The sequence below is a fragment of the Lepidochelys kempii genome, chromosome 9 (assembly GCF_965140285.1).
Source record: "Lepidochelys kempii isolate rLepKem1 chromosome 9, rLepKem1.hap1, whole genome shotgun sequence".
NCBI lineage: Eukaryota > Metazoa > Chordata > Testudines > Cheloniidae > Lepidochelys > Lepidochelys kempii.
Window position 1 is genome coordinate 28249058 of NC_136388.1, and position 19219 is coordinate 28268276.

Below are 19219 nucleotides of genomic sequence, written 5' to 3' on the forward strand. Positions count from 1 at the left end.
CCACTTCTGCATTTTGGAGGATTTTATGACAATTGTATCAGGAAATTACTATGTCATGGAAAGCTGTATATGCATGTGGATCCACCATGAGTTAGCAGGGATGTGTCATGGCTCTGCCAGGCCCTAGACAATGGTGAATGATCAGCACTTAAAGTAAAACACTCTGGGATAATAGTTTTGCTCTACCTGGATAAAGAGACTTCCCTCCTGTTGTCTATAGGGAGGGGAGTTTGGTAGTTTCCCATTTCTCCTAAAGGGCTGAGCAAAAGCAGCAAAAACCTACAAAAGGACTCACGGGAAGAGGGGGAAGAGACTGGGACAGCTGTTTTTTGAACCAGATTAAGATGAGGGATGTGCTGTAGGGGCAGAGTAGGCATGAAGATAGAGGACCCTGTCTGCTTGCCAAAACACAGGTGACCCCTGCCCTCCTAAGGACTCCTCAGTGAAGAGTTAGCTAGTGATGGACATTGCATTTATCCATTTTATTGTTTCTGTGATCTAAATTCTCCTGTCCTCTACATAATTAAATATAAATAGCACAAAGTTCTTTTTAAAAGGCTGAACAAAGTGTGTGTGTGTCTCCTGAGTGAGTTAAACTAAATCAAAAGCTTCTCACCTTTGGGGTGGAGTTCTAGGAAAGTGGTTTATCTGAGTACTGGGGCTTCCAAAGGGTCAGCACTGTGCCCATCTGGGGGTGGGGAGGGAGGAGGCAACTGGACAGTGGGTTCCAATACTCTGGAGAGGAGTTGCCAAATCTAGCGACCCCAAGCTTGGGGCACTGGCTGGACTCCATTCAGGCTCCAGAAGCATGAAACACTCCAGGGAATCCAGAGCACAGAAGCTTGGATTCTCCTCACAGCAGTCCTTGTGGGTGGCCCAGAAGGGCATTCACTAGGATCTGTGATGGTGTATAAACAGTTCAGTCCAATTCTGTGTCTTCAGTAACTTTGAACTCAAGATGCTGTACATGGGCACTGAGGGCTGTGACCTGCTTGCACTAGATGCATACGTACACCACATCGCTGCAAAGCACCTAGTTGTACATTCTGTACACGATTCTGTACAACTCCAATCCCTAATTAACCTGCTGCTAGTCTTCCACCTTCATAATAAGACTGGTTTTTAACTCTGAGTAGACAGTTAACATTTTAAATTTTTGGTCTATTAATTTTTCAGGAAAAAACATTATTACTACTATAGAGGTTTTAGTTTGTCAGTCTAGCAACCTATTAACAATTACATTAAGAGCCTATACCTTCTCAGTGTCTAGCTCCACTCAGTTCAAATTCTCCTGTGCTGTCCCTATCTGTTACCTTCTCACTCAGTTTGGGGCCTTGTCACTTTCTCAGTGAGACAGGCAGGCTGTGCAGTCTTACAACAAGATGGTTGACAGGGAAGCTATCACAGTGAAATTAGTATTCCCTGCTGCTTGGAGGATCAATGCTTCACTGAATATCAACAACATTCCTTCACTGGAAGAACAGGGATCAAGCTTTGACAGATGCTCTAGCTAATGTGAGTCTAAAAGAGAGGTTCACAATAGAAAATTATCAACTTTGAAAATAAGGAGAATGAAACTCTATTACTACCCCATGGAACTAACCAAGGAAGCTAAATAATTACCTGAACTTAAAGGGGCTTATAAATAACAGTTCAGTCCTGCCAGATTCAGTAAGAAAATCATCAGACTTCCAAGTCTCAATACTGGAAAGATGATCATGCAGTTTAGTGGGAGCAGCTGCAGTCTGTTGGATCAACATACGCGTTTCGGTACCAGATATGGAAATATGACAATCCATTGATACTGCTCAGAGAAAGAATGTAAACAAAATATAAAAGATTCTGGGACCGATCCATGTGATCTTAAAGACAGTGGGCCCCATCTCTCTGCAGTGCTAAGCCTCTATACCAATCTGGAAACAAAACAGGGTTTTTAAATCAGGGAGGAAACAGTTCCTGGGGAATATCCTCTGCATAAAGGGGCTTCCGTACAATGTAGGAGCTGCTGGAGCAGCTCTAAAGCAGGACCACTCCAACTACAGGAAGCATGTCAGGGATAGGGAAAGGAAAGGAGAGGAGGGGGGTGGGAGTACACTGTACTTTGAGTATTCTCTGCATTCTAGGGCCTATATATAATATAGAGAAGCCCTCAGGTTGCTTTAATTGATATTGAAGTTCCAGAAAGTGAGGACCACAGAGATGATTTAAAGAACAAAACCACCTTTGCAGCCTCCCTGTTCCTGTTAAGCACCAGTGTGGAATAGCTGAGGATTAGGGCCAGTCTGAACACTGGAAACTTTAGGATCCCAGGTAATAAGATTGTACCAGATAGCAGGGTAAATAAATAAGTCTACCTATGTAAGTAACCATAACCGAAATAATACATACAATAAAATTAATGGCCAGTGGTGAGACAGATACAACCATAGACTGGACTGTGTCTATATGTATACCAATGTAGATCCATACAAGATTAGCCCTGGTGTTTCAAACCAAATAAAAATTAGCATGGAATTTAAGTCATTGCACAGGACAGGTTACAGAAGTTAGTAAATCAGACTTTATTCTGGTTACTAGTGCAATCTTCAGACAAGATGGCCACCTACACCTTAGCAAAAGAAACGAATGTTAAAAATAGCAAAGACTGAAGAATCCATTCCATGGGCAGCCAAATGTAAAAGGAATCTGAAAAGGTCAATGAACAAAACCTTTGACTGTAACCTTTATTGACCTCTTGAGGAGAATAGCTCTGAACAACTTCTTCAATATATTGTTTATAAGATTCTTGAAAGAAAACCAGACAACCTTTTAAAAACACAAAAATAAAGCAGCAGTAGGTAAGAGCATGGGGTGTGGAACTGCAAATGAATGCTACTATTTTTTTGCCAACAAAAATCTTAAGACATGCAGTAGTGTCTAAAGATTTCATTACTAAGACAAGATTATCTGTCAGAATCAAAATGCCACCTGTTCCGAAACAAGGCATGAGAGACACCTATCTACTGGTTGAAGATCATACTAGATTAGGTTACATGAAATTATTCCATCTCAAAGCATTCCTATAAGTGTTCCTTTAAAACTTCCGTGACAAACTTTGATATTTCTATTGATCTATGACTTGCCATTTTGAAAGAGGCTTTTAAAAAAAAAGGAAAGTGGAAGGCAGAAAATATATTGACCGAGTACAATCTATCATAATGTTAATAATGTTCACCAACAAAAGCAAAGAGTGCAATTCAGTACCGCACTAAGGCACTGCAACTTTCTGAAAAAAAATTCTTTTGCCATGGAAGAACATTTTTCCTAAATGAAAGGTGGTCTCCTTCTGATTCATGTCTAAAATGTGAACACCAAAACAGGCCCAGGATGCACTGAATAGAGAACGTACACTTGTGTTTAAATATTGTATATCACATCACAAATTACACTTTTGCATCCATAATTACAGGTCAGAATGGGTGCTGTAAAGGAAAAGTTTAAAGTGTGGCATCTATGAAAACACATGCCACCAATCACTGTTATCTATAACGTTGTTCATGGTCCTGGGATATAGTGGAAGGCAACAGAATAACAGAACCACAGTAAATGTTTTATATCAAAAGATTTTAAAATAATCACTAACAGATTTTGCTATAATAGGGCTTCACATACCAGTACAATTAAGAAAAGGAGTACTTATGGCACCTTAGAGACTAAAAAATTTATTTGAGCATAAGCTTTCGTGAGCTACAGCTCACTTCATCGCACAAAAGCTTATGCTCAAATAAATTTGTTAGTCTCTAAGGTGCCACAAGTACTTCTTTTCTTTTTGCGAATACAGACTAACATAGAATCATAGAATATCAGGGTTGGAAGGGACCCCAGAAGGTCATCTAGTCCAACCTCCTGCTCGAAGCAGGACCAATTCCCAGTTAAATCATCCCAGCCAGGGCTTTATCAAGCCTGACCTTAAAAACCTCTAAGGGAGGAGATTCTACCACCTCCCTAGGTAACGCATTCCAGTGTTTCACCACCCTCTTAGTGAAAAATTTTTTCCTAATATCCAATCTAAACCTCCCCCACTGCAACTTGAGACCATTACTCCTCGTTCTGTCATCTGCTACCATTGAGAACAGTCTAGAGCCATCCTCTTTGGAACCCCCTTTCAGGTAGTTGAAAGCAGCTATCAAATCCCCCCTCATTCTTCTCTTCTGCAGGCTAAACAATCCCAGCTCCCTCAGCCTCTCCTCATAAGTCATGTGTTCCAGACCCCTAATCATTTTTGTTGCCCTTCGCTGGACTCTCTCCAATTTATCCACATCCTTCTTGTAGTGTGGGGCCCAAAACTGGACACAGTACTCCAGATGAGGCCTCACCAATGTCGAATAGAGGGGAACGATCACGTCCCTCGATCTGCTCGCTATGCCCCTACTTATACATCCCAAAATGCCATTGGCCTTCTTGGCAACAAGGGCACACTGCTGACTCATATCCAGCTTCTCGTCCACTGTCACCCCTAGGTCCTTTTCCGCAGAACTGCTGCCTAGCCATTCGGTCCCTAGTCTGTAGCTGTGCATTGGGTTCTTCCGTCCTAAGTGCAGGACCCTGCACTTATCCTTATTGAACCTCATCAGATTTCTTTTGGCCCAATCCTCCAATTTGTCTAGGTCCTTCTGTATCCTATCCCTCCCCTCCAGCGTATCTACCACTCCTCCCAGTTTAGTATCATCTGCAAATTTGCTGAGAGTGCAATCCACACCATCCTCCAGATCATTTATGAAGATATTGAACAAAACTGGCCCCAGGACCGACCCTTGGGGCACTCCACTTGATACCGGCTGCCAACTAGACATGGAGCCATTGATCACTACCCGTTGAGCCCGACAATCTAGCCAGCTTTCTACCCACCTTATAGTGCATTCATCCAGCCCATACTTCCTTAACTTTTTGACAAGAATACTGTGGGAGACCGTGTCAAAAGCTTTGCTAAAGTCATGAAACAATACATCCACTGCTTTCCCTTCATCCACAGAACCAGTAATCTCATCATAAAAGGCGATTAGATTAGTCAGGCATGACCTTCCCTTGGTGAATCCATGCTGACTGTTCCTGATCACTTTCCTCTCATGCAAGTGCTTCAGGATTGATTCTTTGAGGACCTGCTCCATGATTTTTCCTGGGACTGAGGTGAGGCTGACTGGCCTGTAGTTCCCAGGATCCTCCTTCTTCCCTTTTTTAAAGATTGGCACTACATTAGCCTTTTTCCAGTCATCCGGGACTTCCCTGGTTCGCCACGAGTTTTCAAAGATAATGGCCAATGGCTCTGCAATCACAGCCACCAATTCCTTCAGCACTCTCGGATGCAACTCGTCCGGCCCCATGGACTTGTGCACGTCCAGCTTTTCTAAATAGTCCCTAACCACCTCTATCTCCACAGAGGGCTGGCCATCTCTTCCCCATTTTGTGATGCCCAGCGCAGCAGTCTGGGAGCTGACATGGCTGCTACTCTGAAACCTGTCAGTACAATTAAGATGTTTTGGAGTGTTGGGGACACTAGGGCATGGCCACTAGGTAACTCGAGGGGTTGGAAGACCACGAGTATCGATGAAGCCTCCTCGCACTAGGCCCAAGTGTCCTTGCCCCCCCCCGCCTGGAGGCGCTCGCAGCAGCTCTGCATACTAGGCCCAAGTGTCCTTGGCCCCCCCGCCTGGAGGCACTCACAACAGTTATGCTGAGGATCTGCAACAATATGTTGCAGAGTCAGACTGCCTGAAACTAAACAAGGCCAAACAGGACAGATATGGAAGAAAAATGCTGAATAAAGCAGCTTTATGTATAGTTTAACAAATGATACAAAAAACAAGGGAACTAGCTGGTAACTGGATTGGCTGGCTATATGGATACTTAGGGCAGCTTGCTATTGGATAAGTATGCTGAAGAAAGGATGTATAAAAGCCTGTGTAACTTCCTGCTCTGTGTACAGGATTTGAGATTCTATTCTCCCTGTACCTTTTCGAAGCTTCAAATAAACTTTTCTGCTTCTCCACCCCGTTGAGATTATTGGGAGAAGCACACTGGGTAGCGAACCAAACCCTGCTGTTGTTTTTCCTCTTGGCACTGGGTGCCGGCAACAGGAGGAATGAAGAGAAAAATCTTTGCCTTAATGAGCTCCTGAAAATGAACAAGTCAAACTTATCTGCAGATGACAAAGCAATCATTTTAACTGTAAACCACACAGTTTCAAAACGGAGTACATTAGTTGATTTCCACTAATGTTACACTGATGTATATTCATTTTCAAATATCTATTTAAAAGAAGTGCAGACACTTAGAGTTTTCAACAGTAAATGTTTGCAGATTTTGCCTTTCGTAAACTTAACAAGCTAAATTTTGAGCAGTGTAGTCCACAGCCGAAGTTGATGGGATTTGTGGGTTCTCTGCAGGTACTAAGCACTTTGTCTGACTCTGTGTACTAGCTCAGCTGCACTTTTAATGCTTTGACAATAGTTTTTACTATTACAAATACAAATACCTAATGCAATTTTTTCTTTTTTAGTCCTCTCCATCATGATTGCATTGCACCAGCACTCAAAACTCTTCTCCTTGTGTTAGCTCTGAACCCCAGATTTTTTTCTGCCCAGGCAGAAAACAGTCTCCCTTGTTTATTATTCAAGGGCCGGATTCTGGTCCCACTGTAATCCCTGGGAGTTTTGCCACTGACTTTTGTGGCTACAGGATTTGGTCCTAACAGAATAAATCTGGGCCTTGTCATCCATGTATGCCAACTACTAGTCTGTGGCAATAAGCGTGAGTGGTAGTGGGAAAGGTGGAGACGCTCCTACTTCTGTATTTGGCACTGGTGCAACTGTGGCTGGAATACTGTGTCCAGTTCTAATGTCCACAATTCAAGAAGGATGTTGATAAATTGGAAGGGGTTCACAGAAGAGCCACAAGAATAATTAAAGGGTTAGAAACCAGGCCTTATTGGACTCCTTGAGCGTCACAATCTATTTAGCTTAAAGAGAAGGTTAAGAAGTGACTTGATTACAGTCTATAACTATCTTTATGGGGAACTGTAGTGAGCTGGAGTGGCCTCCCATGGACCTGGAGAGTGAGGAGTCCCTCACTGAACTCTGGTGGGTGAAGCCAGGCTGGATTTACCCCTCCCACCGGAAGTCATGGGAAGGACAGGAAGTATAAAAGGTGGGTCTGGGAGCTCAGTTGGGCTGCAGCTGCTGGAGGAGCCAGATGCCTCCTGCTTGCTCCTGGGCTGGGAGACTGCTGTGGAGCTGAGAACTGGCTGGAGCCATACGCCGACCTGTCTTTGGAGAAGTTATCAGGACTACCGCAGACCTTCTACCTGGACAATCTGGACAACCCTCTACAAACCCAGGTACAACCTGAAGGGGAGTTAGGATGTTGTCCAGGGACAGCTGTCCCTAGTCCAGCTGCGTTGTTGCCGTAAATCCAGTCAGTGTGTTGTGGTCAGGATCCCTGCTCACCCAGTAGCAGACCCCTCTTTCACTGTTTGGGCCCTGGGCTGAGACACAGTGGAGTGGGTGGGCCTATGTCCCCCCTGCCACCCCAATCCTGGGGTGGTGGTCTCCCCCTCTCTAGGCTGAGCAGCCAGTGTTTGTCAGCCATCCACTGGAGCTAGGATGCCTGAACCTGTTGCTGCTCGACCCAGAACACAGGCCTGAGCTGTAGACTCTCAGTGCCCCGTCCTGACTAAGAGCCTGGGCTCCCTGACTGTGTTTGTTGCTCAGCCCCTGACCACAGGCCCGCGCTATAGACCCAGCTGTAGACTACTGTTGCCCCATTAATTCCCCACAGTAGGCGATGAACAGAGGCGGAGTGGCCTCCTACGGACCTGGAGGGTGAGGAATCCCCGCTGATAAACCACTACAGGAACAAATATTTAATAATGGGTTTCTCTTCAATCTAGCAGAGAAAGGTATAACATGATCCAATGGGTGGAGGTTGAAGCTAGACAAATTCATATTGGAAATAAGGTGTAAATTTTTAGCAGTGAGAGTAACTAACCATTGGAACAATTTACCAAGGGTTGTGATGGAGTCTCAGTCACTGACAATTTTTTAAATGAAGATTGAATGTTTTTCTTAAAGACATATACTGTAGGAATTCTTTTGGGGCAAGTTCTATAGTTTGTGTTATACAGAGGGCCAGATAAGACTCTCACAATGGTCCTGTTAGGGCTTGAAATCATCCATCCATCCTCCTTTCTAAATTAAGCATAGCAAAGATTACCCTGCTACCTATCATTCTGCCTATGTTTACCTACACAAATAGAATGCTCCATACCACTTCTGCTGGTCTCCTGCAGCTTAACAACACCCTAATGCCCCAAAGGACTGGGAGGTGGGGAGAGGATGACACAACGTAGTTGCCAATTCCTGAAGTATATGGACTCTTGCTTGAGTATAGGCTTCTCAGTTTGCTGATCTGCAACCAATTCTGTGCGCTCATTGTGGAGGAATTAAACCATTACTTAGGGCATTGCCATCCATGAACATTCTTCCTTAAAAAGAATTTTTGCTCCATTTTGTGTGAGATTAGAAATTATAGGCAACATATTTAAAAAATTGTGTTGGCTCTCATTGCATCTTCAGGATTGCAAAGAAGAGTTTGGAGTCCTGAAGAAGCAGCTGAAAACAAGTAGGCAGAGGCAATATTCCAATGCATTTCCCTATATTTACTATAGCAAATATCCTGAATACTGCAAATATTGGAGTAAAGTTATTTAGGTGTCAAAGATAATTGTCATGCAGTAGCAAATGAAGAGGTGGGTGGTCTGCACAATGGTGAACAGAAGGATGACTTGAGGTCGATGAGAAAATCTCTCTATTAAGACATGGTCCATACTATGAAAAAGTTTGGGAACGCCTGCACAAAAGGCTATAGTTATAACTAGCAAGATGACTCTTAGCAGTTGCTGTGTCTGCTGGTGGCAAGAGAATAAGAGGGATGGGGAAGACATGGATTAAATGGAGAAAAAGTAACACACAATTTTTACCATCTGTCTGCAAATACAGAATAGCATTTTTTTTTAAAAAGGGCCATAAATTCACTGACTCGTTTCAACATTACATCCCAGTTGCAGTAGAATTACAGATTTCAACAATAACTGGCAAAATGTTCTGTTATTAATCTCTAGTTGTTTCTGCCATATCCTCAAATCTTCTGATAACTTTTTAGTAACTATGGAGCCCCCCTTATTGCCTCTAGGGTTTAGCACAGCTTATCTCAACACCAGTACAGAAATCCATTTAAATGAGGTTAGTTACTGCTTGTGAAAACACGTGATAATGAAACCACAATCAAGAACTCAATATAAATGTTGAAAAGTATCTGACTATCCTGCGATAAATACCTTCTCTTTGCTAAATACATACTTAAAGATTAGGTAGCAATTTTACCAGTGACATAAGTACAGTGGTACTTATAAGAACAAATTCTGCCCTATATATGCATGCAAAAACACTCACTTGACCAAATTCTTATCATGTAGAACGCAAGGGCAAAATACACATGGACTCCAGTGGGCCCAAGATCTGGCCCGCTGACTGCAATGGAAGCTGCATACATGTAACCACAGAAAACAATTTGCTCAACTAAATTTAGTAACAGTCTTAATGCACATTTTTACTTTTATTACACCAATAAAATGTAAAAGTCTTCTCATCAAAGCATCTTTTCAGACACAGAGCAGCATGATGTCACCATTCATTCCTGGTCATGGTTTTTTCCTTCATTATACCCAGCCAGGTCATGTTCCGGTGTACGTCTCATTATCTAGTCAGTGATCAGCCTCTAGATCTGACTGTCTTGGTTGTTTTCACACAATCTCTTTTAATATCCTATCATCTGTTTGTCTTCTATAGCGTCCCCACTATTGTAATGTTTTTGAATGCAGTTAATCCCTTATGCTGACTTCACATCCTACTCTCCTTCTAACTTTGTCTTAAAATCATTCCGCTTTACACCTGACATCTTCTGAATAACTCTCATCTCTACTGCCTCCGGCCTTCTGATGTCTGTTTTCATTTAATGCAACTGCTTCTACACCACAGAGTAATACTGTTAGTACACTGGTTTGATAAATTTTCACTTTGATACCAAACGTGCTATTTTTATCAGCACATCTCCTTTTAACCACATTGTTGCTGGAACTATTGGCACTTATCAAGCTTCCTAGGTACACAAGATTTTACTTGTTCTGAGACTTCACTGTTGCATTTCAATACTTTATCTATTGTCCCTTTTCCAAGACAAAATAAATGCCAAGATGATGAAGTGGTTTTAAGTCCAAGCTGACTACACCAATTTACAGAGGTAGCGAAGAGTATCATTAATTCAAACATGTTTGCCATTTATACAATGTCATCTGTGTAAGCTAAGGAGCTTCACTCCAGATCACCCAACATCACACCCTCCAACTCATAGGCGCAGACTTTCCATTGTGCCAGGGGGTGCTCGACCCCCTGCCCCCCTAGCCCCATCTCTTCCCGCCCTGTTCAGCCCCCACCCCCGAGCGCGCCACATCCTTGCTCCTCTCCCCATTATCCTTTTGTACGCCACAAAAGAGCTGATTGCGGCGGGCAGGTGGTGGGGGGTGATGGGGCTGCTGGTAGGGGGACTGCCAGTGGGTGCTCCAGCCCCCACCATTTTTCTCCAACTTGTTTGCCATTCTTAAGGTCCAATTTAAGAACATCATGATGCCCCTTTGTCTTACACCAAACTTTAACCAGTTGCTTAATTTTTCACCAATTCTTACAGCATGTAACAATGCAGGTATTAAGGACTAAATTCTGCTCTAACTCCTAGGAGTGATGTAAAGGCAAATGGCATGGTGGGTCTGATGATACATTCAGCACTAGAATCTTCTCTTCAGCTCAGGGCAGGATCACTCAGGGTGGCCAGGGGGAAAAATATGTTCTTGAGTGTCCTTGCTGCTGCTCCAAAAAGGAGAAGAACACATAAGCAGCTAGTACTGCATACTGCCACATGCATCCAGGAACCTGGGGCCTGCCTTCCCCAAGCTAGCAGATCACATCCCCTTGAGGTTGTAACATACTAGTAAAAGCAGTAGCTTGTTCCCCCAATATAATGTTCTTGTAATCTTGTCCTGAAGCTGCATAGGGATGAGAAGGAAGTGGCTATATCTACCTTCTGCCCCTACTACAACATATACACAGAAGGGGGAAAGATTTTATATTAAACCTGTGAAGTTCTTGTGGAAGTCTCAGTCTGGTACAGAGCCAGGTTGCAAGACAGAAAGCCTGCCTCTATACTAGTAAATATAGGACCACAATTCATTGCCAGCACTAGCAACAGTGGAAACTATACTGTGGACAGAGTTCAGGAGTTTCAACTACTGTATCACAGAACCATGCTCTGAACAAACCACACGGTGGTAAAAATGCCTGAACCCTGTTTTATCCTATGAAAATCAGTGGCAAATTACATGAACCATTTTTGGTAGGGCCGAGAAGGCCCAAGAGGCTAGCATGTCCTTGTTGCCCCATATAGTGGGCCCATTTTCACTCTTTCAAAGTAATAAATATCAAAGCTAGATATTCACCAAAACAAATAATTCTAGTCTCTAACTTTCCAACCTCACAAATGGAGAGCCTTTCACTTTAGATTCGTCAATCCTTACTGGCTATAGATGTTACTTCCTGAACAAACGGTGCATAAAATAACATGAAGTTTAATATTATAAGTGAAAAGCCACAAATTAACCAACATCTATGATTACTGTAGCCTGCCTCTAGATTATGCGACTCTTTCATTTCATGTGTCAGGGAGAGCCCTTTTTGACATTAACTATGGCCATCATTCAGAAATACCAGCAGCTTTAAATTTTACAAACCTTTAAAATGAAAGAGGCCTACCTTAACATCGAAGTTGCAGTCAAGTCTTCTGATTAACACAATGAAAGCATGAGAGAAGTTGTCTTCTAGTGGTGGAGGTGCTATGGGTTCACATGCATTCTCTGGTTTTGAATTTATTAGGAAGCCCTGAAACAAAGTGACAGCATACTATCAGTTCTAGCTCTATGTGACACAACACAAGTGCTAGGGAAAAATCATACTTTCAAAAGAAAGCCAAGCAAATTCCTGGAGCTCAATCTTGTATCACTGTGAATTTTACATTGTATATCATATTTTATTTATTTACATAGGATCTTTAATATCAAAGTGCTGCTTGGGGTTACAGAGAAAACACAAAGTCAAACTGAATATATACATTAGTTGCCCTTAATTTTCCTGTTGGCTTACACTAGTTACTAATGTCACTTCAGAATTTTCAGTATTTCTAGTGTATCTATAGTTCAGTATGGGAAACACTGCACATCGCACAGTAACATTATCAAGATGAATTTTTTAAGGCCGCTCACTGTAATTAACAGAACCACAGGCACACTAAGCCAACAAGCACTACCAAAGAGGGAAGGCGAGGAACATCTCTATATTTGTGACAGTACTTACTAGATTTGCATTTACACGTGCAAGGTTTTTACAAGGTTTGCAGTGATGCATGCACACTTAACTTCTGATAAGGGCCATAACATCCCCACAAGAGGGAAAAATCATAAAAGGACCAGGAAATTCCATGAACGTTGACTCCTGGGGCATTTTTTCGATTGTCCCACCATAAGGTTGGGTTTGCACACCACCATGGGACATAGATTGGGTGTGACCCTCTTAATCTGCAGATGCTCTAAGATCCACTGAAAAATCCTGAAGTTTTTAGGACCTTGGCAAGGACAGAGACATGTTTATAGTGGTTGAATGTCCTGGCACTACTCCCTAATCCCTCTTTGAGCTGCCATGGTTCCATGTTGGCTGCTACCCAGAGACTATTACTTCATGAGAAGGTTTCACAATGCTGACAGGGAAGAAACATAAGATAATGGTGAAAGAAATGCTATGCATACCTCACACTGCAAGTCAGTCAAAGGTGGAAGATGTTCTGGAGAGCAACCTTAACCCTATCTCTGGCACTTTACTCTTAACACGGAGATTTGATCCCATGGAGTATCTGAAGAGGGTCTTCCCAAGTATCAGTGGAAGTGGGAATATACCTCAGAACTGCTTCAGCTCATTTGTGTGACCCATACACCATTTTCATCCACTTTAGGTCCCCTGAACTTATCAAGCAGAGAAAACAACTGGGCCCTAACAGATTTTTTTTCATTATACAATACAATATTTTGGCATTCCTGAACTTCTGGTATTTGAAAGGGTGGTAGAAAAAGTCAGTGGCACTGATGCCATCTGAGCTCTATCTAATTGGAGCTGTATCTTAATTTGATTTCCTTATAGGGGAAGTGTCAGGTTCAGAATCATAATCAACATTTTTCAAATGTGTTAAATAATCCAGAATTATTGTTGGGTGTTGAATTTGAAATGCTTCAGGATTGATTTTCAGAAGTGCTTAGTATTTACTGCTTCTCGACATCACTAGGAGTTGCAAGTACTTTGTACCTCTGAGGAAGCAGGTTGCTTATTTTGCTGCCTTAATACAGATTTAGGCACCTAATTTTAGACATGCAGGCTTGAATATGTTGTCCAAAATTTTAAAAAAAACTATTGTAAGATAATTTTTATATCAGATGTCAAAAATCAATTTTTTAAAAATTGTCTTTTTGCAGCCTTATATCCTAAATATAAAGGTTGAATGTCTCCTAATGGTAACAAGGAAGTTTAAGCCTGAAGCTTAGCAAGACATAATGAAAGTGCCTGGAATTGTTTGAAACATGAATAATTTGAACGTACTGAGTGGATTTTTTTTTTTTTGTTATTCAATCCATGAATTGTCAAGACTACACCTTACTGGGCAAGCCAGTCTGACAATTTTTTTTAATTGGTTTTAATTAATAATGCTTCACCATATGATATGTACAAGATCATTAAAGCAGTATAAAATGTTGTTTGCCTGTTGGACAAGGCAGAAGAAGGGTAACACTAGGCAATCAATAGTAGAGCAATACCAGACAGTCAGCCATGCTAACGCCTTTTTAGCATAGTGGAGATCTTGAATGTTAATATAAGGACATTAAAAGGTTCTACTTTACTTTCATTTTGTAACTTTCCATAGCTGCAGGCCTTCTGTTTCTAAGGGGGAAAGTAAGCTGCCTTTCGCCAACAAAACAGGAGAGGTGTACACACCACAAAACTACTTTTGGCGGCAAACCTCTGCTGTTTAGCCGACAAAATAAAACTACCTCAATGAGAGGCGTAAAGCTTTTTGCAACAAAGTTAAAGTGACAAAGCCTCAGTGTAGACACTGCTGTTAGTTTTGTCAACATAACTGGCTTCCACTACTATCCCACAATGCCTGCAGTGACTGCTCTGCTCACGGTTTTGACCTCTGCTGCCCTGCAGGCATGCATCCCTCCCCTTTCCAAGCTCCAGGAACTATCTGACAGCTGAGTGTCCTGCTCCATTTGGGGAACAAAGAGCAAATCATTTACATGGAATGCTCCTGTTCTGCCCTGCACCAGGAACACAGCCACAGGCAGATTACTGCTGGGGTACGGGAGGTCGAGGGGGGGGCTGAGGGGGGGGTAGAGACTGCTGTGCTGCTTTGACATTCGTCAGCACGGAGAGCTTACACAGTTGCTCAGGATGCCAATCCAGGCAGTTAAGGAGGCTGTGGGAGAACTTGGAGGGAATCTCAGAACCATAGGTAGGTAGGCAGGCGGAGTCGGCTGCTTAGGGAGAGACTGCTGTGCGGAGCAGAGCCGAGCAGGAGGCCGATGTGTGTGTTGGGGGGGTCCCCTTCCCCCAGGATAGGTCGGTCAGCCTGTGCTCTCTCTCCTGCCCCAGACACACCATTCTCCTCTCCCTGCCCCCCTCCACTTCAGTTGAAAAGCGACACAGACAGAGACAGACAGACAAACAATCAAGTAGGATTATTAAAGGAATCGGCACCCAAAATTGCAAGCCCATTAGCAAGGATTTTTAATGAATCTGTAAACTCAGGGGTTGTACTATATGATTGGAGAATTGCTAACATAGTTCCTATTTTTAAGAAAGGGGAAAAAAGTGATCCAGGTAACTACAGGCCTGTTAGTTTGACATCTGTAGTATGCAAGGTCTTGGAAAAAATTTTGAAGGAGAAAGTAGTTAAGGACATTGAAGTCAATGGTAAATGGGAAAAAATACAACATGGTTTTACAAAACGCAGATCGTGCCAAACCAACCTGATCTCCTTTTTTGAGTAAGAAACAGATTTTTTAGATAAAGGAAACACAGTGGATCTAATTTACCTAGATTTCAGTAAGGCATTTGATACTGTGCCACATGGGGAATTATTAGTTAAATTGGAAAAGATGGAGATCAATATGAAAATTGAAAAGTGGATAAGGAATTGGTTAAAGGGGAGACTACAATGGGTCCTACTGAAAAATGAACTGTCAGGCTGGAGGGAGGTTACCAGTGGAGTTCCTCAAGGATCAGTTTTGGGACCAATCCTATTTAATCTTTTTTATTACTGACTTCAGCACAAAAAGTGGGAGTGTGCTAATAAAGTTTGTGGATGATACAAAGCTGGGAGGTATTGCCAATTTAGAGAAGGACCAGGATAACATACAGGAGGATCTGGATGACCTTGTAAACTGGAGTAATAGGATGAAATTTAATAGTGAGAAGTGTAAGGTTATGCATTTAGGGATTAATAACAAGAATTTTAGTTATAAGCTGCGGACACATCAATTAGAAGTAACGGAGGAGGAGACGGACCTTCAAGTATTGGTCAATCATAGGATGACTATGAGCCACCAATGTGATATGGCTGTGATAAAAGCTAATGCGGTCTTGGGATGCATCAGGAGAGGTATTTCCAGTAGAGATAAGGAGGTTTTAGTACCGTTATACAAGACACTGGTGAGATCTCACCTGGAATACTATACGCAGTTCTGGTCTCCCATGTTTAAGAAGGATGAATTCAAACTGGAACAGGTACAGAGAAGGGCTACTGGGATGATCCGAGGAATGGAAAACTTGTCTTAGGAATGGAGACTCAAGGAGCTTGGCTTGTTTAGCCTAACTAAAAGAAGGTTGAGGGGAGATATGATTGCTCTCTATAAATATATCAGAGGGATAAATACCGGAGAGGGAGAGGAATTATTTAAGCTCAGTACCAGTGTGGACACAAGAACAAATGGATATAAACTGGCCACCAGGAAGTTTAGACTTGAAATTAGAAGAAGGTTTCTAACCATCAGAGGAGTGAAGTTTTGGAATAGCCTTCCAAGGGAAGCAGTGGGGGCAAAAGATCTATCTGGCTTTAAGATTAAACTCCATAAGTTTATGGAGGAGATGGTATGATGGGATAACATGATTGGTAATTAATTGATCTTTAAATATTCATGGTAAATGGGGTGGGATCTGAGTTACCCAGGAAAGAATTTTCTGTAGTATCTGGCTGGTGAATCTTGCCCATATGCTCAGGGTTTAGCTGATCGCCATATTTGGGGTAGGGAAGGAATTTTCCTCTAGGGCAGATTGGAAGAGGCCCTGGAGGTTTTTCGCCTTCCTCTGTAGCATGGGGCACTGGTCACTTGCTGGAGGATTCTCTGCTCCTTGAAGTCTTTAAGCCACGATTTGAGGACTTCAATAGTTACTCAGACATAGGTGAGAGGTTTTTTGCAGGAATGGGTGGGTAAGATTCTGTGGCCTGCGTTGTGCAGGAAGTCAGATTAGATGATCATAATGGTCCCTTCTGACCTTACTATCTATGAATCTAGGATGCTCCTGGAACCATGGGATTGAGAAACCTGCATCATGTGACATTGTACCAGCCCCATAAGGCATTGCAAACCCTTCCCAAAGCACCCTGTGGCCAGTTGTGCAGTGGGATAGCTACCACAGTGCACTGCTCTCTGTGTCCATACAAGAGCTGTTAGGTGGATGCACTCTGACACAAGGAACTAATGTGGACATGCAAGAGTGGTTTTAATTAAAGCGGCATAACTTTTGCCAACATAACTTTGTAGAGTAGACAAGGCCTAAGAGAGTAGGAAGGGAAGAGGAGAAACAGGAAAAGAATAAAAGCATTTACTCTTTTTCTCATGTACATGAAAATTATAGGAAGCTGTGCTGTTGTGGGTCAGAAAATTGAAGTTACAATGGTCAAATTGTATTTTTACAGGTTATTAGCATCATTCATACATGTTCCTTGGACTTCTCTCAATTTTCACAGAACTCTGTCCCTCTCCAGAAAGGGACTGTATTGTTTGTGGCTAAAATTAAAAAGTATAGTAAGTAACTCTTCAAAGTAATTGTCTAATCAACAACTACTGTTACTGATTGTTTATTTAACTTATCAAGAACTCATTTAATACAATGCAGATTTCAAAAGTAATTCTCCAGAAATTCCATTTTAAGTCTACATTCATTAACGTGTCATTATTTTAGAGTACTACAACCCAAATATTGCAGCACTGTTTTAATGTAGGCGCTCCACTAAGCAAAACAGACTGTAAACCAAAGCAAAATTTTTTTCATTGTCCAAGGAAAATGTAAATAATGAAATGAAAATGAAATAATAATGAAATGAAAAATAATGAATAAATAATAAAATATAAAATATATTTTATAAAATAAAATATAAAATAAATAAAAAATAATGAAATAATGAAATGAAAAATAAATTTGATTTTTAAAATTCTTTAGATTTAATCCTAATTAGAGATAAGATATTTTGTTTTGAAAAATATATGATCTTTAAAATTAGTGTCCCTTTAAGCAATCGGGGCTTTGCTGAGTTTGTGGTGACAGACACATTGCACTGTCTGGAACTATTATCAGCAATATCCACTACAAATTCTGCATCATTGTGCAAGGAGCCAAGGTTGGGTTCCCCCAAGTTTACTGCAGTGGATGGAAAGGTACTGACTCATACAGCAAGTATTATTGTTAGGTAATTGCTTATAAAATATTCACTTTATTTTAACTAGAGTAATAAATCTGTGTCTTTAATCTCCTTTTAGAGAGAAGCTTTAGGCAAGTCATACCAGGCTACATTACAGAAAAATAGCTGCTAAAGTTAAGTACATGCAAATATAGAAGTTGAAGGGTATGTATGTTTAATGAAGGAGCTGTTATACAAGGGCTCTCAGCCAGAGAGGATTCCATATGAATGGACCATTGTAAGCGAAAGATGAATTTCCTACTTTTGTTATACTCTTTTCGGAACCAGCTATTTCAGTAGCTGATAATTATATTTACAAGCGGTAAATCAACTGACAAAGCCTGATCATAAGCATCAAATAATAATTACCACCATTTTGAATCTACTGCAGCAGCTATAACAGCATTTTTTAATAATCTTAACAGAAAAATGAAACTGTTTCAGTACTACTTTCAGGAATAAAGGATCAGGAGAGTTTACACCTATCACTCATCTGCAACTGGCTTAAATAAATCAAGAGGAGCAGTCTGTCTAATGGTTAAAGGATCAAAAGTTAATAATCCTTATTTCTTTTTCATCTCTGCCACCGGCTCATTGTACATCCTTGGGCAAATTAATTTCTCTGTATCTCCGGGCTGGTCTATACTGAACTTGCATCAGAATACCTATATCTCAGAGGGATGTAAAATCCACAACACAGAGATGTAGCTATGCCAGCCTAACCCTGGTGTAGACAGCGGAAGGTTGATGGAAGAATTTTTCTATTGACCTAGCTATCACCTCTTGGGGAGGTAGATTAGCTACAGCAATGGAAGAACTCCTCCTGTTGCTATAGTGATTGTCTACACTGAAGCGCTATGTATAGACATAATCTTAGTTTAAACACAACTAGTCCTGGTCACACCTTCCTAAAAGAAAATATGGGGCGGGGTGTGTGAATTTATAAAAGGTTCCTTTTGTAATATTTCTCTACAGTTGTTCCGTTGAGACAGGGATGTTTCCCCACAAGGAAGATAACTCACCCACTCTAGAGATCCCTTGGAATTTGCACGGATACCCGGGAATCAATGAGAAGTCAAGCCCTGTGCCTCCATGTCAGTTTTTGGTTTTGTTTCCACACCCCGGCATAAAGGCTCCTGAGAAGCAACGCAGACATGGCTTTTGCAACTGGCAGGTGTCTATACTACCACTTTCGTTGGTAAAGCATTTATCGGTGAGGGGTATGAGAAAAGCCACCCTTCTCACTGACAAGTTTCAACGACAAAAGTGCTGGTGTGGACAGAGCTATGTCTGCAGG

At 41.7% G+C, this 19219-nt stretch overlaps 1 protein-coding gene across 6 annotated transcripts in view; it reads right to left on the reverse strand.

The window, feature by feature from the left end:
* The window catches only part of RNF13 (ring finger protein 13), a 105222-nt gene that overhangs the window by 63372 nt on the left and 22631 nt on the right, over positions 1-19219 (reverse strand). For all 6 annotated transcript variants that reach the window (XM_078854417.1, XM_073359709.2, XM_078854416.1 and 3 more), the window contains one exon: positions 11895-12020. In XM_078854417.1, the coding sequence (XP_078710543.1) occupies positions 11895-12020 (126 nt within the window). The remainder of the gene's footprint in view (positions 1-11894; positions 12021-19219) is intronic.